Source organism: Sciurus vulgaris (genome assembly GCF_902686455.1).
Source record: "Sciurus vulgaris genome assembly, chromosome: 1".
Taxonomy (NCBI): Eukaryota; Metazoa; Chordata; class Mammalia; order Rodentia; family Sciuridae; genus Sciurus; species Sciurus vulgaris.
The window spans coordinates 22,735,375-22,759,325 of NC_136461.1; the positions used below are offsets into that span (position 1 = coordinate 22,735,375).

The 23,951-nt window shown below is 47.8% G+C and overlaps 2 protein-coding genes across 2 annotated transcripts in view; both read right to left on the bottom strand.

Moving 5' to 3' along the window:
* Positions 1-156: 156 nt before the first annotated feature.
* PEF1 (penta-EF-hand domain containing 1) lies at positions 157-15,749 on the bottom strand. The gene is made up of 5 exons (XM_079103447.1): positions 15,632-15,749; positions 6,368-6,668; positions 3,511-3,666; positions 2,889-3,032; positions 157-1,171 (listed from the first exon to the last, which is right to left on the bottom strand). Exons 1-5 carry the CDS (start codon positions 15,653-15,655, stop codon positions 942-944), a joined length of 855 nt encoding a protein of 284 aa, XP_078959573.1. The 5' UTR covers positions 15,656-15,749; the 3' UTR covers positions 157-941.
* A 6,295-nt stretch (positions 15,750-22,044) lies between these two features.
* The window catches only part of COL16A1 (collagen type XVI alpha 1 chain), a 47,821-nt gene continuing 45,914 nt past the window's right edge, over positions 22,045-23,951 (bottom strand). Inside the window, exons 70-72 of the mRNA XM_079153109.1 lie at positions 23,380-23,556; positions 23,147-23,224; positions 22,045-22,435 (exon numbers count right to left, since the gene is read on the bottom strand). Of these exons, the coding sequence (XP_079009235.1) occupies positions 22,233-22,435; positions 23,147-23,224; positions 23,380-23,556 (458 nt within the window). The 3' untranslated portion in view covers positions 22,045-22,232. The remainder of the gene's footprint in view (positions 22,436-23,146; positions 23,225-23,379; positions 23,557-23,951) is intronic.

The window sequence follows — 23,951 nt, forward strand, 5'->3', positions numbered from 1 at the left end:
AACACCTCAGGTTCACGCTGGCAAGTGAGAGGAGCCTGTATCGGTCCCAGGCCCCCAGGCTGCTGCTTTCTGCATGGCGTGGTATACAGTATGCACTTAAATATCCACTGAATGAAAAAGAATAAATGAGTAAATGAATGAATGAGTATGCAGTGGTGGCTGGGAAGTCACTTCTTTTATTGAAGCTTACGGTTTCACTGGACTTTTGGCCCCAAATGAAAGATCACACATTAAAAAAAACAAAACAGCATTGGCAGTGGGAGGTAACATCTGTCCTCCAGGAACTAAAGCAGAGCAGAGCATGGCAGGCAAGTGAAGGGTCCACGCTTCAGAGGGCAGTAGCCTGGCCGAAGATACCCAGAGGGCAGACAGTTCCAGCTCCCTGAGCAGGGACAGTCCCAAACAGAAGTTAATACACAAGGACTGGTGGGTGTGAAGGAGCAGGAATCCGAGCCACTGGTCCCACAGGCAAATCCCACTCAAGCTTGGTCAAATTCCATTTTGGAGAAGCTGGGCTCATCTGCAGGACAGCCTGCTGAGGGGAGGAGATGCTAACGGTAAGAGGCTGCTGAACACTGATCACTGGTGTCAGTGCACAGGGCAAAGCCCGAGGCCAGAGGCACAACCGACCAGACACTAACTCCACTGCCATGACTGGCATCTCTTGCTCTTGGCGCAAAGCTGTGCCCTTCAACTGCTCAGGCCTGTCAGGACATTCACTCTCCAGTCCTCTCCTAGCTCAGGCTCCTACCTGTATGGCCACAGTCCACTATTTGGTGGCTCTGATGCAGAATCCCCAACCCTCTTTGGGAACAATGCTGCATCAAGCAAGGGAGAATCTTTTTAGGAGGGGCAAGAAAAGAAGAGAGGCTCACATGCTTCTCCCACTCAAAGGAGCCAGAAAAGGTCCTTGGTGTGCTCCACTCTACAGACAGGCTGGGTCACAGCATCCGAGAGGCTGTCATGGTGACGAAGTCTTCGAAGCTGAGCCGAATGTTGCCCTGCACAGCGGTGTCCTTCTCTCGGAAGGCCTCAGTCAGCACCTGTAGCTGGGTGCACACCTGAATGAAGCGGTCGAGCTGCATGGCAGGATTGGCAGAGCGTGGGCAGTAGCGGGAGACCAGGAGCTGGGTGAACTGGGGGCTCAGGTTGTAGCCCATTTGGGACAGAGCTAGAGATGAGGGGCACAAAAAGCAGACACACAAAAACCTGCTTTGAGCACCTCCACTAACCAGCAACACCGGAGGACACAGATCAGGGGACTTCCAGGATATGGGCATGGAAGCACGAAGAGGACAAAGAAGTCCTAAGGGTCTGTTCAGGTGACCAGGCCACAAGAGAGGCTCTGTCTGGAGGTTCCCCTTCGCTGGAAGGTCCCTCTCCCTCTTTCTCCAAATCTCCCTTAGAGATGGTAGTGGTCCGTCTGTGATCATCTCAGATGTGTCTGCATACATAAGGCATTCTGAACCCCAGGGGCCGCCCTGCCTGGGGCAGCCATTAGAGGCAGTGCAGTATGCGGTTATGGGGCCGGCTCTGGAGTCAGAAAGCCCCTGGGGAAGTTGCTTGGCCTCACTATCCCTGTCTTATTACCACTAAAATGGGGCTGACACTTTACTTACCTCACGGATTATAGTAAGGATTAAGGAGTGGTTATGTCCTGTACTTAGCACGGTGCCCAGCACTGTGTTATTTTAATAAAATCATCATCTTCCTTCATGAGGTTGCTGGGCATTTCCAAAGTCACGGCCTGCATGCTGCTCCCTGTCCCACTGAGAAGCTTCCTGCCCTCATCTCCACATAACTTACTAGCCCAGGCTAAAGTCTCAGCTCTTGTTTGCTCTGTGGGCTCTTAGGCAAGTTATGTACTCTAAGGCTCAGTTTTCTCATTTGTAAAAGGCAGACCATCAGGGATCCCTCACCAAAGGGTGTGGAGTAATAAATAGGATGATAGCACATGGGAAGAATTAATTATATAAACCTATTAAAAATGTTTACTGCAGGGTCTGGAGCACAGCTTCATTCAATAAATGTTAGTTTTGTTGTTGTTAGTATCACTCTTACCAATGTTCATGACAGAAGCTGTCAATAGTGGTGCTAGTGCCAATCACCTCCCTCCCTTTTACCAGGGGCAGATATGGTGTTCTTACCACCCACACACCTATTTAGCCTGACTGAAACCCATGGCCAAGGCAAAGGACCAGATCCTCTGCAGCTTCTTCCCTCTCCTAGGTGACAAAACTCCCCATTGGGTTCTCACCCTTAGCTAACCCCATTCTAACAGGTCACATAAGCTACCTGTCGTCTTACCCACCGGTCTGGGCTCAGACGGCAGGCTCTGGTGCCAGAGTTAGATTAGAACCTGACCTGGAGCTGTGGTCTTCAGTCATCTTACTCAGCTTCAACTTTTATGTCATTCCACCTCCCCCACCCACCCCCGTACTGGGGACTGAACCCAGAAGCGCTTTACCAGCGAGCTGCATTCCTAGTCCTTTTCATTTTTTGAGATAGTACCCTGTTAAGTTGCCAAGGCTGGCCTCACACCTGCAATCCTCTCACCTCAGCTGAGATTACAGGTGTGCACCACCAAACCCGGCTCAACTGCAATTTTTAGAGTGCTCTGGATCCCAGAGTTGAAAAGGAAACAGCCTTCTGGAGAGGTGGCCACAAAACCCTTCTTTCTGAGACCCTGTGCAGGGCTCTGTCCAGTCTATATGCTAGGAACTCGAGGGAAGACCCATTCAGACTAGTCTCCAAGAGTGGGCCTGCACTAGGACAGTGTTTTGTGGCACAGGTGGACACTGGGCAGTAAGAGAACACGTGTTCTGTCTTAGGGACTGAAGAGAAGAGTCCAGCGCTGCTCTGCCCACCATGGCCCTGCACGGCCTTACCTTGCTGCAGCTCTGTGTAGCTGATGGAGCCCGAGTGGTCCCGGTCATACTGCTGGAAGAGGTTCTTCCACTGCTGGATGAATTTCCACAGGGCTGAGAAACCGTAGACATCAATGCGGCCTGACTTGGTCTTGTCAAACATGTCTGAGGGGGAGAGGTAAAGGAGGGGAAGGTTTTAAGACTGATGGCCAAGGGCACCATCAAAGCAGCCCCTTTCCCAGGCTGCAGCAGAAGACTCACAAAACTGTAGACCTGAGAACAAGCATCAAGGGCTGAAAATGCCCTGCCTCGGCCCCACCCAATCCAGAACTTCGTTTTCTCTGCAGGCTTGAAGGCTGAGCCCCAAGACCTGGATCTATGCTGATCCCTCCTGCTGTTTCCTGCCAGAGGTGGGAGTGCCCATCTGCAGAGTGGGAAACCAAATCAGCATAGGACTTAGAATTTGAGAAACACCCAAAGGAAACAGCTCCCAATCTAGGGAGCTTACCTTGAATCCCTTCATCCCTGAAATCTTCTCTGGCCGAAGAATTTTTCGACAGAGTGACAACCCACCCACACACTGTCAACTGTCAATGGCTGTGCACCAGCTCAATTCCATGAGGAAGGAAGGACTGGGACTCACTTATCATCATGAGGCATGTCTCATCATTGAATGAAGACCAGTTGGAGTTGACCAGGGCCTGCTTTAGCTCCTTGATGGAGATGTACCCACTGTGATCTGAGTCCACTGACTGGAACCAGGAGTAGGCCTCGGGATCCACATTGGGTGGGACACCACCTGGGGAAGGGTGTGAACCAGGGAAGTCAGACCCAGGCCTCAAGGCCAATCTGCAGAAATGCTGGGCAGGGCCAGCCGCAGTGCCTCCCTGGCTCCACGTTCTTCCTACCCACATCTCCCATCAAGTTAACATTCTTAGTCTGGTAGAAAAGGCCTCAGGGTAGACTCACAAGTATTTGCAGTTGCTTTCTACTCCAAGAGTACTTCAGACTTTTGTATAGTGCCCTAGTCACTTCTTTGTTTGAGTTTTGTTTTGTGTCCTCTTGCAGCATGTCAAGAATTCTCTGAGAAAGGTGAGCTGAGGGATTAGTGGCAGATGAAAGTAGAGAAGCAGAGAAGTCTATCTTAGAAAAAACTTAAGACTTAACTGTCCAGAAAAGGGGCTCCTTTACAGGTGAAATGATCATGGGTAGTTATGAAGGATGGAAACCACTGCCTAGTCCCTAAGGTGAAGCCAGAGGGGAAAAGGTTTGCCTGACCGAGGGGCTAGTCTGACCTCCTTGGATGAAATCCAAGCAGGATACACCTACCTTCCTAAAGCAGCAGTGTCACTAGGGAGTAAGAATCACAGAAAGAGACTTTCTGCAACCCACGTGGGCTGTGCGGTTTGTGGAGTGGAGCTCAGACTTTAGAATCAAATCCCGGCTCTGATCCTTATTAGTCTGTGCGACTTTAGGTAAAATGCATAACTTTCTGAGTACTGATTTCCCCTTTTTTGAAATGAACCTGCTTCCCAAGGTTGTAGTGATGATTAAATGAGATAATGGCAAAGTAAGGTTCCTTTAGTTAAGGAACTGGTATGGCAGCCATCGGAGACACTATCACTAAGGAAGGACTATTCCAACTGGGTCTGAGAGGATGACAAGGAGTGAGGTGGGGAGAAAAAAGGACAGATGGCAAAGGCACAGGTGTATTACAGCATTCCAAGGGGTCTTGGGTTGTGGGAAGGAAGGAGTGATGACAGATTAGGAGGCTGGAAAGGCCCTTCAGGATCCTCCTGGGCACAGAGGGGCACCACGAAGGGTCAGATCTGTCCTCTGGAGCAGCAGTGCTCTAACACTGGGTGTGGGGCCTCCCAGGGACTCCAGGGCAGATTGTGCCTGGATAATGCCTCATGGACTAGCTGCACTGTAGAGGAGCAGAGGAGGCACTGGCAGCCAAAGAGGGTAAGCAGCAGGAGGTAAGGAGCAGAGAGTCCGAGTCCATCCCCCCTTTCTAGCCCTAGGGATCAACGCTAGCCTCAGGCCCCTCAGGGCTGGGGGCTCATTTTCCTATGGGCTCAGAGATAGGACTTTTTTAAAGTGTGGAAATCTGTGGTGAAGTTGCTGAGCTGAAAACAAATGGCCAGACACTCTGGATTTTGAAAGGATAAATGCCCCTGGAGGGCCCTGCTCAGAACCCGAGGTTCATGCTCTCCCCTTGGACCACCTGCCTGGGTATATCAACTCAGACCTGCTTGCTTCCCAGCAGGGCCTTCCCTGGAGGTCCTTCCCATACACCAAAGTGGTTCCAGGCTTGGTGTCCTGGGAACAATCACTCTGTGAAGGAGCTGACTGGAATGGGTTTAGAGAGGAGGTAGGGGCTGGCACCCACTTTCCCTGGCCCTCTGTTTGAGTCTGTTCAGGTATCTTCACTGAGGCTGTAGCCCCCACTGAAAGCTCTGCTTCCACTGAATCTTCAAGTCCCTGTCCCTCTCCTGTCCAGTATCTCACCTCCAGTCTCTGATTTTCATTTCTCCTATCTCATTCTCCTGCCTCAGCATTTTTTAAAGGCAAGGCCTCTGCCGCATCTGCTGTCACATTAAATGCCAAATACTTCTTTGCTGAGAATGCCCTAGAACAAGTCCTTTCAGAGAATATTATTTAATGAAGCCCTTCCCAAGGGCTGGACACTGTGCCAGTAGTTACTTGTACATTCTCAGTGAATCCATATTAACGACTCATTAACCATGAGGTAGTAGCATTGTTCGATTTTACAGGTATGGGCACTGAGGCTCAAAGATGTGAAATGGTTTGATCAGGTCAGTAAGTATCCTGATCTCAAAAGACAAACTTTTGACCATTATGCCATCTTGCCTTTCTATAAATGGTGGTCAGTCTCCCTCACAGGAGAATGGGCTTCTCCCCTGGTACAATACTTCATTGTCTCCAATTGTTTGCTGATTTCCTCTTCCCTATAAAAGCATTATACGTGCTCTCCCACTCCCTGGTGACTTCTGTCCTCCATTACAGAAGCATCCATTCCCATCCTATTGATACCAGGCTTGACCAGGAGCTTTGGTGAACAGACAACACATGCAGTACTTCAGAGTAGACACTGAAAGAGACTTCAACCATCCCTGCTAGCTTCCTGATCCTTTTCTCTGTCACAAGGATGACATATTCCAAAGAGGGGATGCTCCTTCAGCCTGGATCCCAGAGTGAAAACACATGGAGCAGAAACTCAGCTGCCAACCTGCAGCTGCTGACACATGAGCAAGAGTAAATAAGCGTGAGTAAGCAATAGAAATAAATGTTTGTAAGCCAAGGAGATTTCCCACAGCAAAGTTAACCAGCAATCTTCTCATTCTGCTGATGCAGGATGAAGCTGCAAGCAAGATGTTACGGTGCCAGAAACCAGGGTGACCCACAGGAAGGACAGGATGGGCCATGGATAACTCAGAACCAGGGCAGAGGCACACAGAACCCAAGATCCTACTTACCCTGTCCATAAGGCCCGGGCTGCTGGGCACCATAGGAACTTGGAGGTGGCTGACTATAGGGGCCCCCTGGGGCAGCACCACCATATGGTCCTCCTGGAGTTCCAGAGGGGAGACCCCCAGCATTGGGGTATCCATAGGGCCCTCCACCAGCTGGTGGTCCATAAGGTCCTCCAGGGGCAGGACCTCCATAACCTCCACCAGTGGGTAGCCCACTGCCATACTGCCCTCCACCATGTGGGGGTCCAGGGTAGTAGCTACCCGGAGGGGCTCCGGGTGCCTGTCCTGCAGCTCCTGGGCAGCCCTATGGGAAGAACAAGATATCAGTCAGAATGACGGGCCAGAAACTAGCCACAGTATGGCACTTCACAGCTATAAAGTACTTCCACTGCCATTCTTTCAATTGATTCTATAGGTATGGTGCCCTTGCTCAGATGGGCAACCTGAGGCTTCTAGGAAGTGACAAGTTACCCAAGGTCACACCGCCAATGGTCTGCAGTTAGGGTTGGAATCCGCACTCCTGGCTCTCCTTTCTTGCAGACCAAGGTGCTTTACAAGGGCTGGAATCATGTCTGGTTTGCCACTATCCCCAGCAACCAATGCACAAAGGACGCTCAGTAAATACTTACTGTATGAATAAGTAGGCAAATGAATCAAATGGGATCCTAAGTGTTCACCATGTGGTACCTCCATGCCTATCTGCAGAACTCACAGCACAATGCAGATTCTGCCACACAGCCATGACCCTCATCAGGCACCAGTGATGTAGCCACAGCATGGATACAGCCACAGCATGTCTTCCTTAATCTACACCAGCTCAAGATGCAAGAACATCCTCCTATCCTCACTTGTGACTCTGAGGTAGAGGGAGATGCTATTCCTAAGGCAATATGGCACAAAGGTGAAAAATCCCCGTTCAAGTTCAGGTTCTGTCACTTACTAACTAGACTAATGACTTACCCTAAGCCTCAGGATCTTCTACTGTAAAATGGAAATAATAATATTGCCCAACGCAGGCCGCCATGTGAATGAAATGAGACCAGGCATGTGAAGGGCCATGACACAGGCCTGACACAGAGTAAGCACTTGATACACATTAACTTTAATTTTTTTTTTTTTTTTTAGTTGTAGATAGACACAATGCCTTTACTTACTTATTTTTATGTGGTGCTGAGGATCAAATCCAGTGCCTCACATGTGCTAGGCAAGTGCTCTACCACTGAGCCACAACCCCAGTCCCCGCATTAACTATTAGTGATATCCCCTGTCTACAGAGGAAGAAACTCAAGTTCAGAGAGGTCACCAACACACCAACTGTGTGGAGGAGCTGGGCCCAGAACCTAGGTCTCCTGGTTCAAAGGTGAGGGCATTAGAGCATATGCGGGGACAGTTCACTCTCTTGTCCACTCTGCATGCTTCTAGCCAGGGATTCCTGAGGCTCAGTGTTCCTCTGCATGTCCCTAAGTGGTCAGCACAGGGCCTGGCAGAGCAGAGCCCTAACCTATCTGCAGACCAGTTGAGCTCAAGGGCACAGAGGACAGCTGGCCCAGCTCTGAGGATCTGAGAATGGTACAGGTGCTTTTATGCGTGTGTGGTACTGGGAATTGAACCCAGGGGCACTATACCTGTGAGTCATATCCCCAGTTCTTTATATTTTTATTTTCTATTTTGAGACAGGGTCTTGCCAAGTCGCCAAGGCTGGCCTCAAACTTGTGAGTTGCTGGGATCAGGCATGTGCCACTGTGGCCAGCATGGTACAGGTTCTAGATGTGTTCTAGAGCAACTTGTAGATGCCCCAGTGTCTAAGCACTGAAAATTGGGGCTTTCTCTTTTTACTGTATCTGACAGTTTCTCAGCTACCCTCAAGACTCATACTTCATCTAAAAGGGGCTTGCTTGTCCAAGGGAGGCTTCACAAGGGAGGCAGGAAGCAGGCACTGCCATCTTCCCCGCTCTGCATCATGGGAACTCTTCCCCCTGGAGGCTGCCATGAGTAGTAGCAAGACTCTCACAGCGGAGTCACCATAAACCCAGGTTCAAAACTCTCTTCTCACCAGCTGAGTTCATGACTGTGGGCCAGTGGCCTAATTTCTCTGAATCTGCTTCTTTACAAATAAAATATAATAAGCCTTTCTGCATTGGTTATCCCATGAATTACAAAAAATAAACGTAGCAAAATTCTGTTAGTTTAATTTTTAGCTAAACAATCCTTTGATGACATAAAATAAATAAAATTGATCAAAGAAAGTTACTTTGGCTATAGCCAGGTAGAGTTCCAGAGCCTTGGTCACATGGAACTCCCTGCCTTGCTAGATTCCGAGAGGATTCAGAAGCAGCCTCAGAGTAACTCAAAAGCATCTGAATACCACTAAAGGAAAAAAACAGTTCTTACAATGGTGCCTGATATAAGGCAAATGATCAATAAATAATTCCTGTATTATTATTATATGAATTATTATTATCAGCAAAGTCCTGGGCCAGGCAAGCCCTGCAGGGTTTAAAGGAGAGTGGGACATTCTGAAGGAGCCCATAGTTAACAGACAAGCATGCAGATGCTCCATAACACCTAAAGGACCAACATAAGAAAACAGGTGTTTAACATGGACACATTTGCCAAAGTGCCATGGGATTTCAAAGAGGGTAAAATCAAGGATGGTTTTCCATAGGAAAGTGGCATTTGAGCTGGGATTGAAAGAATGAACAAAGCTGGGTATGGTGGCACACATCTGTAATCCCAGCAACTAGGGAGGCTGAGGCAGGAGGACAGCAAGTTTGAGGCCAGCTAGGGCAACTTTGTAAGACCCTATCTCAAAACTTAAAAAGTAAAAGGGCTGGGAATCTAGCACAGAGGTAGAGCGCCCCCAGGTTCAATCCCCATCAAATCACCAGTACCATTAACAACAACAATGACAAAAATGAACAAGATTCCCAAGGGGGTTGAGAGGTGTGACAGGAGAGGTACCCTGAAGGCCAGTTACATAACCTAACCCTCTTATTGTGCAGATGGGGAGACTAAGGCCATTCTGAGTTGAAGGCACAGGTGGTGCTGAACCACTCCCACCAGCCTGCACCTGAAGACTCCCCACTCCCTTGGCTACACTGCTCCTCCCTTAAGCAATGGGATTCCAGAGTGAGATGGGAAGTGGGGTGGGGACTCTGCAGAGTCTGGGCATACCCAAAGGACAGGCTGGACACCAAGCCAGGAAGTAGCTGCTGCACTATAAGCCTGTAAGCAAAGCCATGAGCTGTACCTCCCCAGGGATATCTGAGGCCCAGCCCTCCCACCTGGGAAACACCCCCAGGACAACAAGCAGGTGCACTCAGGCAGGTCTTCAGATACTACACTCCAGGGACCTGTGTTTCTGGGACAGTCTGAGAGTACCTAAATCCTCTTCTTGCATTTTACATACACAAATACTATTGGCAGAATCTCACCAACGATCCCCCGAGAAGATGTCAGTAGGCCTACTACTCAGATGAAGAAACCGAGGTGCAGAGCTGTTAAATGACGTCATTCAGCAAGCATTTACAGAACAACATCGTACAAGACTCTGTACTTGGCCCGAGAGCACAAAACTAAATGAGAACCTGCCTTTGAGTAGCCCAGATCTAATCAGTGTCAGCAGAAAATTCTACTTAAATGCTACGAAGGAATTTATTTTGTTTGCTGAATGAATACATAAGCAACCTATGAAGGATGCATGAAGTGAGTCAAGGAGGGCTTCTCAGCTGAGGCAGCAGTGATACTGGAGTTGGTCCGTGAAGGATGGCACTTCCCCAAAGGGAAGATGGTGAAGGATGCACCAGACAGAAGGCCGAAGAGAGATAAAGCACAGACTTATACGTAAGCATGCACACTGTGGTCAGGGAACGGGCTGAAGAGCAGAGGTGAGAAGAACCCAGTGTGAACCAAGAAAGGCAGGCCTTTACACACTCCTTGACCAGGCATGTCTCCTCCTGCCCCCTTTGCCACTGGTGCCAAAGAGGAGTTTCTGTCTGTTTAGCATCTCCCCAACCCAACAATAAACTCCCTGAGATAGATACTGGGCCTCATTCACCAAGGTACCCCAGGGTTCAGCAAAGTACCTGACACCTGCAAACCTTCATAAATATTTGAACAAATGAGCCACACTCTGAAGTGTTTGGGCTTTATGCCGAAGAAAACAGCTCCACACACGTGTGTCCAGTAGGGGAGGAACATGAGCAGAGCCTTGTTTAGAGAACCAGCAGCGATGTGGACGTGAGCTAGTGGGGGAGGCAGGGGCCCAGGTACTGGGCAGGCAGGGCCTGAACCAGACAGCAGACTTGGGGATGAGGAGAACAGGATGGATTTTGAGGCTATTTCAGAGATAGACTAGACATGACTTGACAACTAATTAGATTAGGCAAGAGATGGAGGGGGAGTGAGGAGAGGGAAGTGTTCAGAATGACTCAGGTTTCTAGCTTGCACAGATGACGGAGGTAGAGCCACCAACTGAGACACAGCCAGGATGGGAGGAAGTGTGGTTCCCAGGGTCACTGAGTTCTTTATGAAGGTCTGAGTGAGAAATGAAAAGCAGCCCTGACTCCACATTCTTTTATACTACTCTGTGCTGCCAACCCTTTGAGAGTTTTTCCAAATGGATTTAATAATGATAAATATAAGATTGTGAAAGAGGGAAAAAAAGGCAGGAAGAGTTCAGTAACCATGGTTTCTAAAGTATCGCAGAAAAAGCATCTCTTTAGCTAGTTGCAAAATAAGCTACATTTGATATATTAGTGGTCCGGGGGACACAATTATTAAAGCTCTGCTAGGTGCTTGCAGCTCAATCAACTTTCATTGATTTTCAGTTTAAGTACTATCATCCCCATTTCAGAGATGAGAAAATTAAGGCACAGAGTTTAACAATGGGTCCGAGATCATGAAGCTAGAATGGGCAAATTGGGATTTGAAACAACGTCTGCATGAATGGGTGCCTGGCATATTTCTGCACCAGAGACTGTGTGAAATGCCTGTAATCCCAGCAGCTTGGGGGCTGAGCCAGGAGGATTGCAAGTTCAAAGCCAGTCTCAGCAAAAGTGAAGTACTACGCAACTCAGTGAGACCCTGTCTCTAAATAAAATACAAAATAGGGTTGGGGATGTAGCTCAGTGGTAAAGTGCCCCTGGGTTCAATCCCCCAGAATCCAAAAACAACAACAAAATGCCCGTGTCAAATATGATGGCTTTCTACAGTGGAGAGGTTTGGAGGGGAAAGACTGGAGCAGGTGATCTTTCAGAGCCTTCAGGCCCAGAAATCAGGGAGTCTCAGAGGAATCTTGTTCTTTTTTCGTTCCGGCACCTAAGGTCCCGTTTGAAAGCCACATATTGGAAGAAATCCCAAAGACCCTTTAGTCCAGCCTCAGCTGAGTCTCTGCGGCACCCCCGGAATCTCTATTTGCACTCCTGCAAGTACAAAGAGCTCGCCCCCTCCCAAATAACCCACTCAGGAAGTCCTGCATACTTTTTTCTTCTTTTAGCTCCAAAGGCTCATTCTTCTACCTGCAAGACCTTGCGAGGCCCAGAGGTATCAAAAGCTGGTCCATGCTGAGTCCTGATGAGGAAGGAAGGAGGCTGTACTGCAAAGACAGGTCTACTCCCTGAAGCTGCCCGTCAAGTGTCTACTGGAGTGGCTGGAAGCCTCGAATAAGGGGTTGAACAATCACAAAGACATAAGGTACCTGAACTCATTGGCACAGTCTCCTAAAATATTAATAGGACAGACACATGCAAGCAAAGAACAATGAGCCAAGAACTGCCCCAAGACCACCTCTGTGCTTACACTCCAAAATCTTTCTCTGCAGCTGCAGACCTACATATCCAAAGACTTCCTGAGCTTCCTGCCAATCCCATATCTACCTGTGTTCCCATCTCCTGCTATCTTCCTTATGCCACTCAATCACCCAAACTCCAAGCCCTAGTGCCCTCCAGGATACTTCCTCTTCCCTCCCTTCATCACCTCAATGAAACACCAAGTTTCCATCAACTCTACCTCCTGAACACACCTAAAACCAACTTTCACCAGGTCACTGTTCTCTTTAGCCAAGATTACCTCAATGGTTTCAAAACGGCCTCAGTCTCTCCTGTTTCAATTCATTCTCATAGTGCTCCATGGTAAGAGTTACAAAGGATAAATGGGAAAACCTTTCACCAGCTCCCCTGCTGCTCTTAGAATTAATTCACACCCTACCCACAAGGCATACAAGGGAACTGGCCCTTGCTTATCTTTCTGGTCTTATCTTTTGCCTCTTTCCCCCCATCATTACTACTAGACTGATTTTATTTATTTATTTATTGAGATGGGGTCTTGCCATGTTGCCCGGTCTGGTCTTGAACTCCTGGGCTCAGATGGTCCTCTTGCCTCAGCTTTCCAAGTAGCTGAGATTAAAGATGGGTACCATCATGCCCAGCTAGACTGATCTTGAACTTTCCCCCAAATATTGAGCCTACTTGCTTCCTGGTTTTTGTGAAGTTATTTTCTCTACTGAAACACAATTTCTTTCTTTACCTAGCTAACTCCTACTGATGATTCAGGTTTTGGCTTAAGTCAACTCTTTTAAAAAGTTTTCTTGCACCCCTAAACTAAGGTATCCTTCATGCGCTACCCTCCCATTTAATACTTATCACACTGATTCTATAATCACCCTATCTACATACCTCTCCCACTTGCTAAGGACCTGATATGGATTATCACATTTAATCTTTATGGAAATTCTGAGGTAGATACTGGTATGATTCCTTTTGAAAGACAGGGGAACCCAACTTCAGACCTTTGCAACAACCTTCTGTTAAAAAGTGATAGAGCAGAGATTTGAAATCAAATCTCTCTGGCTTCAGAGACCAAGCTCTTAAGCAAAGAAATTCTTTAAGCTGGTTCTCCCACAAGACAGCAAAGTTTACTAGTCCAACATCAGTCCATGCTTGAATACCTTTGGCTGAGAGCAATGGAAAATTACAGAATTGTGACTCCTAGCAATAGGTGGGACCTTGTTGCAAGTGGAAAAGAGGCAGCAGTAACCAAACCTTTGGCTGCCTTGAACCAGTTTTCTTTCTTAGAACAACTGGGACAAGACAGAAGGTAAAGTAAGGTGGGGGAAAAAAACACCATTTCTTCTATTCCAGACCCCTTTCTCTCTGCACTCCTTTTTGACATTCCTCTCCAAGCATAAGCCCAGGCAGCAAGGCACTGTGAAAGTAAATGAAGAAGCAAAAGCTGCCAAGTACCAGCAATGTGCCAAACTCCTTACAGGTTTTGCTGTGTTTCAACCTCATTTCAGTCCTTTATACAGAAATTAGTTCTCCCTTCCTACACATGAAGAAGCTAAGCCTTGGAGCCCTTATATGGTTTGTCCCAGGGCACATAACTATTAAGTGATAAAGTTAGGATTTGAGTCCAGTTCTCTCTGGCCTGTCCCTGCTTCTAGGATGCATTCAAATCATCCCCAAAACTTAGTAACACGCAGATTCCTGGGTAAAAAACAGGTCTGAGGTGGGCCCTAAAAGTGTGTTCTTTCAACAAGCTGCTAGATGTCTCTGATACAGACCCACTGAGAAACAATGTACTATGACAATGTTTTCCCAAAATGTGTTCCTCTGGAATGCTAGCATCACAAAAATGACTGACATAAAACAAAGGAAAGGGGGAGTTTCATGGTCAAATGTGTTTAAGAAATATACATTCTACAAACTGAAACATGTATCCCATTTGTTTACAATAAAAATAAATTTAAAAAAAAAAGAAACACACATTCTATTCGTTTCTGGAAGGTTTACAATGTATGTTAGCAAATTAAGAATTCTAAGCTGCTCTATGATGAATAAATTCATTCAGCTTGACCCAGTGCTTCCCAAACTTTTTGGTCACAGAATTCTCCTATTAACATCTCACAAGACTCAGCAAATGGAATGGAGTTTGGGAAACACTGCTATGATACACTTCCTCCTAAACCCAGCCCATGCAGAGCTCTCTTCTTCCTACCTCTGCTAAGTATGCAATGAAAAGAATTCTAAATCCTAGCCCTGGCATCACCCTCACTTGCTGTGTGTGACTTTTAAGTCACTTAACCTCTCTGGGTTTGTTCCTCAGCTATAAATTGAGGGCGATGATCTCTACATGACACTGGGGCCTTTATGATAGGTGTAATGGAAGTCCAAATGCACTGTAAACTGGACAGGGGTACACTTCCTAGAATGATTCTTGCTACATTTTCTGGCATGCCTGTTGAGTTTTGTAAAATCCCATTTGATCTTGTTTTTCAATTTTTCCTGCATGACATTTATCTCCTAAAGTGCTATGTGATTTTGGACAACTCAGGACTCCTCTCTGGGATTGTTTCCTCCTCTGTAAAACGAGGGGCTGTTTTGAGGGCCTCCCAGGACTGACCTTCTTAGAAATCTAGTAAAAATCAGAACTCTAAAAGGCAACAAGTTACACCTTGCTATGTGCCACATGCTTTAAAAGCATCACCTCATTACTTTTCAAACCTGCTCTACGAGACAGATCGTATTATTTGGCCCTATTTTGGAGGAGGATCCTCTTAACTATCCTATCAACAACACCATGTCACCAAATAAAGAACTTTGGTCACAGAATCACATTATGGTGGTTTGAAATGAATTGGCAAGTAAGGAAGAGTTTGTAGACAGCCCAGGTTCTGTCATTGGCTCTCCTTCCTAAGTATGTGGTGAGTTCAGATAAATTCTGTGTCTCCTCTGGGTTTCACTCTTCCAAAGTGTGAAATGGAGATGATGAGCTACGTCAGTGATCAAACCAGCTCACTTGTGGACCTTGATACCACCACAATTTCTCCTGATTACTCTGAAGCAGTACGTGAGTAGGAAAACCTGTATTTCTTATCCGAAGCCCTAAATGACATCGAAGGAACCCGAGTGCTAAACGTCTTGTCAGCACACAAGACCCCGCCCAGGGCGTCCACGGGCGCCTTGGGAGGTTGTAGAGCCCAGGTCCGGCCCAGACTGGATCTGTGGGGTCCAGCCTGGATCTGTGGGGTCCAAGGTTCCCAAATCATCCCGTGCGCGACGTCAGAAGGGGCGGGACACGACCTCCTGGACGTGTAGTCCTGCGTGACGTGAGCCGGGTGCGACAGACAGTCCTCCCTCGCGCGAGGCCTCGCTGAAGAGAACCTCAGTCGGGGCGGCGCAGACAAAGCCGGGAGAAAGAAGAGTCCAGGGGCCTGGCCTGGGCTGGGCTAGGCCCCTACCTGCGTTCGCGGGTCCCTAGCACACTCACCTGCCCATACGGATAGCTGGCCATGGCGACTCTGACGTCATACGTTGGTAATAGGCGGGGCTTCCTGCCCTCAAAGCCACCCCTCAGTGGGTCTGGGGAAGAACCTGCATCTGAATGGATAGTCAGACTGTCAATCCTCGGAGAAGTTGGCCGACGGAAGTGACGCTCCGAGCGGTGGGCGGGTGCTTATCCACTTAACCAGAACCGCTAAGAGAAGGGTGGAGGGTTCCGGAAGTCTTGGGGGTTGTGCCGGCGCCCTTGTTTCTCCCTTTCCTGACCAGAACTAGGTCCCAGGGCTGACCAAGCCAGGATATTTAGTGAGAAACCTGGGTTGGGTGTTGCTGCGGTGGCCATGTTATAACCTGGCAAATTGGACGCATGATAATGGCGTATTGCTGTCGTCACTCCCAAGTTCCCGCCCTACGAGGGTCCCAACGGTTGCCGTGACTACGGGGAACTAACAGGCCTCCTGGGAAGGGTAGAGGCGAGGGCGGATACTCTTGGCTAGTGTCAAGACGCCGGTACCAGTGCCCTTGAGGTGGCATGGAGATCAGTGGTCTTTGGAGAAAACCTCAAACCGTAAGAGTAGGAAGAAAGGTTATCTGGTACCTCTTCCTAAATGGGGAAACTGAGGTCCGGAAAGGCAGTGACTTTCCCTAGTTCACCGTGAGATCGCGACAGAAGGTGGCCAAGAACTGGGGTCAGGATGCCCAGGTCTCAGCAAGGAAGTCTAAATTGGTTGCCTTGGTGGATCAAATCCTGTTCCTAAGTGATCTCAATGTTATGTACTTTTCTCTTGGAGTTCAGGTCCTACACTTGTTTACGTGCTTATTTGATTGTTTTGTTAACTTTTCCACCAAGACAAGGATTGTGTCTGTTTTTACCTGTCATTATATCTGCAGTGCCCACACTCAGTTTTTTAAATAGACAAATGAATAAATTACGGTTATGAGGTGTCACCTAGTCAGGTCCATCTTATCTAACCATCTATCCAGGTACTTTCCAAAATTACCATGCTGATTGTCTACTTGCCCACTGGACACTTGCAAAATAGGGCAAGTCTTTTCATCCTGGCACTCCAAGCCCTTCCTCACCTTTCTGATCTAAGATCTCACAGTCTATGTTCCACCTCCTACCTACAATTCCACTTTTGAGCACTCTTGTTTTAATGTGAGGATCTTGGTTTTATTAGTGTCTAACGATATGATTTTGGGCAGATGATTTATTCTAGTCTGTTTTCTCAGCTGTCAGAAACAGATATGTAAATTTTAAAATGAGCATCTTGTCCCTGCCCAGACTTAAGATCAGACCACTCCTTTCACCCAGACCGACTGCCCTCCCATCTCCAGCCCTCTATGCCTCAACTCCAATCCCCTCCCACATTCCCCCCAGCTCCAGAGTTAGCAAGACTTGCCAGTCTGCCTTGCACTTGGCACTGTCACTGTGCCATGTTCCAACCTGCCTTGTATAAGAGTTCTCTTTGATGTTTTCCTCAACATTCATTCCTCTCCATCTCAGAAAGTCCACCCAGTCTCTGAAGCCAAAAATCTAGGCTCATTGTTTGTCTGTTTGTTCTCGCACTCCCTGACTCCATTTGCTCTAGTTAAAAAAAAAAAAAACATGAGGGCTGGGGAGATAGCTCAGTTGGTAGAGCACTTGCCTTGCAAGCACAAGGCCCTGGGTTCAATCCCCAGCACTACAAAAAAAGAAAAAAAAAAATGCCACGTTTGCTCTTTTCTCCCTGTTTACACTTTCGCTTCAGTCCGAGACACCATCATCTGTAGCCTGAGTCACTACAACAGCCTCCTGACCAGTGTCCCTGGTTTCACTCTTTCCCCCACACTCCATTTCCATAGGGTATCCAGAGTGATTGTCTTAAGCTCTGAGTCAGATGTTATTCCTTGTCTTAAGCTGCTGAGGGCTTCCCATTACTCTCATAATAAGACCTGAACTCATCCTTATGGCCTTGATGGTCCTACATGACCCAGAACCAGCCTCTTTACTTCCATTGTTGTCTTTCTGGGTTCGCTCCTGCCACGTGGGCCTAGTCACCACCCTGGAACACACTGAGTTCATGCCCATCTCCAGGTCTTTGGTTTAGCCCTTTCCTCCATCTGGAAATTTCTTTTCTTGACTTTCCACTGGTTGGCTCTTCCTGGTCATCCACGTCTCAGTTGAAATATCTCCTTGATACCACATTGAAAGTACTCTGCCTCCCCACACTCATTCCAGATGTCCATCATACCACTTTATCTTATTTTTTCATGCTCGTCACTTGAATTGTCCTCTTTTAAGGTTTGCCTGCATATTGTAAGGTTTACATGTGCATAGTAAGACTGTAATTTTCTTACTCATTTCTCTCTCCAGCACCTAGAATAGGGCTTGGCATGAATTCCATAAGCATTAATGGTTTTATTATCATCCTTATGTATTGAACATACCCCAGGTGTGAGAAATTGTGCCAAGTACCATGTGGTGTTTAATTTTTGACACAGTCTTTTGAGTTAAATACTTTTACCCATTTATAATGCACAGCTGAGGTTCAGAGAGGCTAAGTGACTTCCTTAATATCAAAAGGATACATGGAGCCAGGTGCAGTGTGGCACACGCCTGTAATCCCAGCAATTTGTGAGACTGAAGCAGGAAGATCTGGAGTTAGAGGCCAGCCTCAGCAATTTAGCAAGACTCTAAGTAGCTTAGTGAGACCCTGTCTCAAAATAAAAAATAAAAAAGAACTGGGCATGTGGCTCGGTGGTTGAGCACCCCTGGGTTCAATCCCCAGTAACCCCCCCCCCAAAAAAAAAAAAAAAAAAAGATCTCAGAAAGAAGAAGTTCTGAAATATGGGGCTAAAGATGTAGGGAATATTTTCCCAGAAAGAGAGTAGTGACCTCTGGCCTGCAAACCGAGATAGCCTGATGCATATTCATCTATTCCACGCACAGATTAGCCTACGGAGTTCCTACCACTTGCCAGGCTCTGTTCTAGGTGCTGATTCACCGCCTTTGAGAATTCTTTGCCATTATTCTCTCTGCCAAACAAAAGCCTTAGTAGAACTTTCTGTTGGGGGGCAGGGGCAGCCAAATCTTCTCTCAGGCTGTCAGAAGTCAGCCAAAGCCAACACCCAGGACTGTGCCTCTGAAGACCTGCAGCAGGCCCAGGTGTGTTTATTTTGGAGGGGACTAGATGAAAGAGAGAGCAGGATCTTCCAAGGATTGAAAAACAATCCCCTCATTTCCAAAACCTCAACTACCTGAAGCAGACAGAGGTGGGTGGGGTGTTCCTGTTATTGTTTCAGTTTCAGCCAAAGGGGGAAACTTGGATTTCATCCCTTTTTAGAGCACAGAGTACCTTCCGGAGTTCATGCAAGCCCTGTGGTTGACCCATCCGAGGTGAGGCAGAGCTTGGAAATGGAAGACTGTCCACTGGAAAATATTGCCTCCCCAAGAGATATCATCCCTGTTGCCTCCTAGCGGGGCTCTGTACTCCTGCCTGGCTTACTGAGAAGGAATGCCAACACCCAATTATTATGGAATTAGTTCTTAGTACTCTAACCAGATCCCATTCTGAAACTTAAATTCCAGGTGAATTTTTGTGGATTGGAGAGTGATTTGCAGCTTTCCACAGGACCAAACGAAAAATGAGAACAAAAGACATGGCAGTTTGGTCACATTCCCTTCCATTGTGGGATTGTAAGGAGGGTACATTGATACATTCTATTCCTGAATGATTCAGGACGGCAGCAACCAAGATCTAATCTCGCAAGGGGTTCACAGACCACATGTGAAGGAGTCTAGTTAGATTCTGTTGAATTATGATGACAGAATAAATTATTAGGCAAAGAGAAATATTTAAATTCCAGAAAGCATTGAATTTGGGATATTTCTCTGCAGAATAAATACGCAGCAGCCTTTTCTCTATCTTACAGAAGAGCGTTTCTCAAATTAAGGCCCTCAGTTCATTCTTCACGTTGCCAGCAACAAACTCCCCACTAGGCAAACCAGATTCAACTACCTTTGTGTAGAACCCATCAGTGGCTTCTCCCCTGCGAACACTTGGGAGTACAACCATACTGTTCCCCTCACTCAGCCTGCTGTGCTCAGCCATCTCTGGACCTTGGCGCATGCTGTTCCCTCTGCTTGGACCCATTTCTCTCTGTCTAGACACAGATAGGTTCCCCATGCAAGGCACACCCCTGCCCCATCATCCCCCTTTGTCTTCTGTCCCTGTAGACACCATGGGGGCAGGGAGCATATGTATCTAGTTTGCCTTCAGATCCCCAGAGCCTAGTACATTTCCTGGCATAAAAGAGTCCTGGAAATGGACTCTTCAAGTTAGACTTTGTCAGTCTGAATGATCTTTGGGTTGCCTTAAAAGCCTGGAATAGACTAAGAAATGAAGATGGAAGAATAACAGAAGCTGCCTAAGAGAAACAGAAGGATGTACCCCTCCTCCTTTTCCCTCCAGCTTATCCAGCTCTTGAACTGATGAGCAAGATCCACAGATTTTTTTTTTTTTGCTGACCACAAAAGAAGAGACTATAAAATTCAGCTTCCCATCTGGTTCTTCATGGTCCAAGAAAATACAGCAATTTCAAACTCCAGGGAGACAAGCACTCGAATCATGAAAGCTTAAACCTAGCCTGCCGTAGAGTCCCCAAAGAGTAGCATGAATTTGACTCAGGAAGAAAAGCGAAGGAAACATCATTTACTTTATAAGGATCGATTCCCTGGAGACCCTCAAAGGGGATGAGTTTGATGTTTCCTTATGGCAATTTCCCCCTCTGGCCTTCGGAGCCAACCTGCTTAATTCAACAGCTGGCCCTTGCTTCTCGCTCTTTCTACTCACGCCAACATGCTCCCAATCTTGAGTCCCATCATCCATTCGCTTCACAGACTGGACTGAGAGTGGAGGCTGGCTTTCCAGTGGGAGTGATTTAACATCTGTCCTCATCCACTGTCCAAAACCTGGCTGCTACTTCAATGCAAAGATGATATATTTGCTTTTTAATGTTTTCTGTTAGAACCCGGGTTAACTGAGAATTGCTGGTGAGAGATGAAAAAAGAATCGACTCCTCCTGTATCTAAAAACAGCATACGAGGCACTCAGGCGTGCTTGGGAGTCTGTCTGCCTGATTTCATTCCTCTGGCCATGGGCACACCTCTGTCCCTGACAGGAAAAAAAAAAAAAAAAAAATAGGGCAAAGGTTCTGAAAAGCCATCCATAGGCTGGTCTCCTGGAATTTGGGGCCCAATCAGAGAAGGGAGTGCTCAAATATGTGCAGGCCAACGCTGGAGAGGTTTGACAGCCGGTTTGAGGGCTTCAGGCAGTTTGGATAAACATCTAGACTTTGAGTGCATTTCTGAGCCTGCTCTGTGATCCCTTTGAAGTTTATCCAAGTTGAATAAACCTTCCCCAAATCTGGGGCCAGTAAAAAAGGCTTTCTTTGGAAGTCCCCTGGCCGTGCCCTGTTGCTTTCTCACAGGGCAGCCACAGCCCATCAGGACACACGATCTGAAAAGTAGAGAAGGAAGAAGCTTGAGACAGAATGCTTTCTGTAATGTTCAGTTCACTCTTTTTTTCTTCCTATCCTTTTTACACACGGAGAAGGAGACAGCAGATGGGTCACCAAACCCGCATTGGACTTTGAGGACCACAAGCTTAGATCTGACTGTGGCTTGCCCCTGACCCTTTCTCACTGATCCAACCTGGCTGTCTCTGAAGCCCTAGGCTAAGATGTACAGGAAAAGCACCACACATGTTCGAATAACAAAAGATGCCATTTGCAGTCCGGAAAGTCATTGCCTGCAGCTGGAGAGCTGGTGACAGAGCCATGCATTGGTGCAGGCGGGAGGTTCCATCTCACTTCCCTGAGAAGCAGTCCCTGGTTGCCTAGGCAGGGGCTGGAACCTATCTTCTCTCCAGTTTGCCCAGGTTTTCTAATCACAGAATTACTGGAGCATGGAGAAGAGCCCTGGTGCTTGGGAGGGTTTCCAGTGGATGAACACACCTCAGCACTGGTTGGCATCTCTCAAGATACCAGCTGGATCGACTTTGGGTCACACTTAGGAAGTAAGGAGGGAGGGTAAGGATGAGTGGGGTACCAAACAGTGGTTCCTTTAGGGAAGAAACAGGGAGGGTCCTTTATGAGCTGGAAGTGAGGTCTCCAGACTTGCTTTAGGTTCACTTGTGTGGAAAGGCTGAGCAAATTCCTGACTTGGGGCAAGTGTGCCCCAGAAGATAGATAAGACACAGGCCTGGAGGACCAAAGGGTGAGTCGGAAGCACTGGGAGAGGGAAGCTAAGCTGGGGACATCCTATACAACAGCACCTACAGCTCCTTTGCGAGGAGCCTCTGTGAAGCCTTTGTGGCTCTGGGACCAAATGAGAAAAGGAGGGTGACAGGGAGCTGAAGCTGCAGCACCAGGGGATCCCACTGGAAGTGGGACTGCAGATAGTTTTCTTTCTTTATTGTTAAAAAAATATTAACAGCAATTAACAATAACAACATCAACAACACAGACATTCACAACCTATCACAGAGTCCTGAAAGTTTGGCCGTTTATTCCCAATGGAGTCCTTCATCTCATGGCGGGTGGTGATTTCAGCCAAAAGGTCCCTTCATGTTTTTCATGGGTGGGTACTGCTGCTCCATTGGCATGGCCCCAAAGCAGTCTGCGGGGTTGCAGTGGCCGGCCTTGCCTGGCTGGCCCATGGGACCTGGGGGACCAGGGATGCCTGGAATGCCTTGCTGGCCCATTGGCCCCGTTGCACCCATCTTGCCATAGCCTGGAGGCCCTTGAGGACCTAGGGAGGGAAAAGTCACAGAAAGAAAATCAGGAGACCCAGATCACAAGAAGAAATAACGGTCAGGATAAGTAATATCTACATTTGACGTGTATTTCTCAGGTCACAACCTGTTTCCACAAAGACCTGATCTGATCCTCACATGGATCTAACAAGGACCACCATACCACTGGCTCATTTTATTGAGAGCTTCTGTGACCGTGCACAGGGATGGGAGGTTTTTATGCCGCACAATTCCTTGAGCAGAGAACTATTACCTAATCTTGTAGATGAAGACACAGGCTCAGAGAGGTTGCACTTCAGGTTAAGTAATAGGGTTGGACTTCAGAGCCAGGTCATCAGACTTCGACTATTCTCTTTCAGGCTATATAGCCATATATGCATTTTTTAAAGTGACCCTGAGGACTTTTGTGACCTCTTCAAGATTACACAGCCAGTAAGATGCCAGACCAGACGTGAACTTGGGTTCCCAGAGCCCACCATGTACAGCTTCTCCCACTACATCATGCTAGCTCAGCTTAGAACTCAGGAAGACACTGGGTCTTTCTTTCCACTCCCAGCAGAGTGTCTTAACACAGTGACATTGCTGTCAATGGTGAATGATTGGCCTGCAGACATTTGGAGTTCTGCACACTTTGTTGTTGAAGGAACATTAAGAAATGGGATCTCTGCTGCTCTGGATTCGTGGCCTCAGATGCTGGGTTCTCCTACCTGGAGGACCGGGGAGACCATTTTCTCCTGCAATGCCAATACCAATGTCTCCCTTTTCACCTTTGGTACCAGGCAATCCTGGACAAAAGAAATAAGAAGTCTTATCTCTGAGCAGAAAAATGACAGATTACTTGAAACACACAAATGCCACTTTCACAGTAGACTTCATGGGATGCTCAGGTCAGCCCCCAGAGAGCTGCACATACATGTGGGGAACCAGAGGGCAGAACTACCTCTCATTCCTGGCAAACCCTGTCGTCCTTCTCTGCCAATCTGACCAGGGAGTCCAGGTGATCCTGGAGCCCCTGGCCGGCCCGGGGTACCATCCTTTCCTGGCGGCCCTGGCCGTCCGGGAGCTGCTGCCATCTCCATGGGGAACTGCATCCGGGAGGTGTAGTAAGCCATTCTCTCTGTAAGAAAGGAAAGGGCAGTTCACAGGGTGACCCAGGGACTCCCTGTGACCACAAAGGCCATAGACGTGCCTCCAGTATGGAACAGCCTTTTTCCATAGGACATCAGGACAAGGAACATGGGGATTGGTCCCCGATCTTTGGGGAGCACAGATCTGATTTCAGCATCTCACTTCTGCCCCTCACTGGTTCACTGCTGCCTTCAAAATAAGTTGACTCCTTGCTCCGCATGCAGTCTCCTTCCCAAGCAGGACGCCTGACCCTCCAGGACAGGGAGCACACTTCCCTCAGTCCCCAGTTGGATGAAAAGTTAAAATAAACCACAGCAGCCTTCTTCCAATTGCTGCTCGCCTCTCTGTTCACGGCTCATTCCCTGCAGGTGCATTTGAAATCAA

Excerpts from the sequence above, each read along its gene's own strand:
- PEF1 (XM_079103447.1), bottom strand. The coding sequence starts at position 15,655 with ATGGCCAGCTATCCGTATGGGCAG. Across the intron at positions 3,667-6,367 it reads GCCCGGGCCTTATGGACAGG|GTGGTGTCCCACCCAATGTG; the intron begins GTAAGTAGGATC and ends ACCCTTCCCCAG. Across the intron at positions 3,033-3,510 it reads GACATGCCTCATGATGATAA|ACATGTTTGACAAGACCAAG; the intron begins GTGAGTCCCAGT and ends TCTCCCCCTCAG.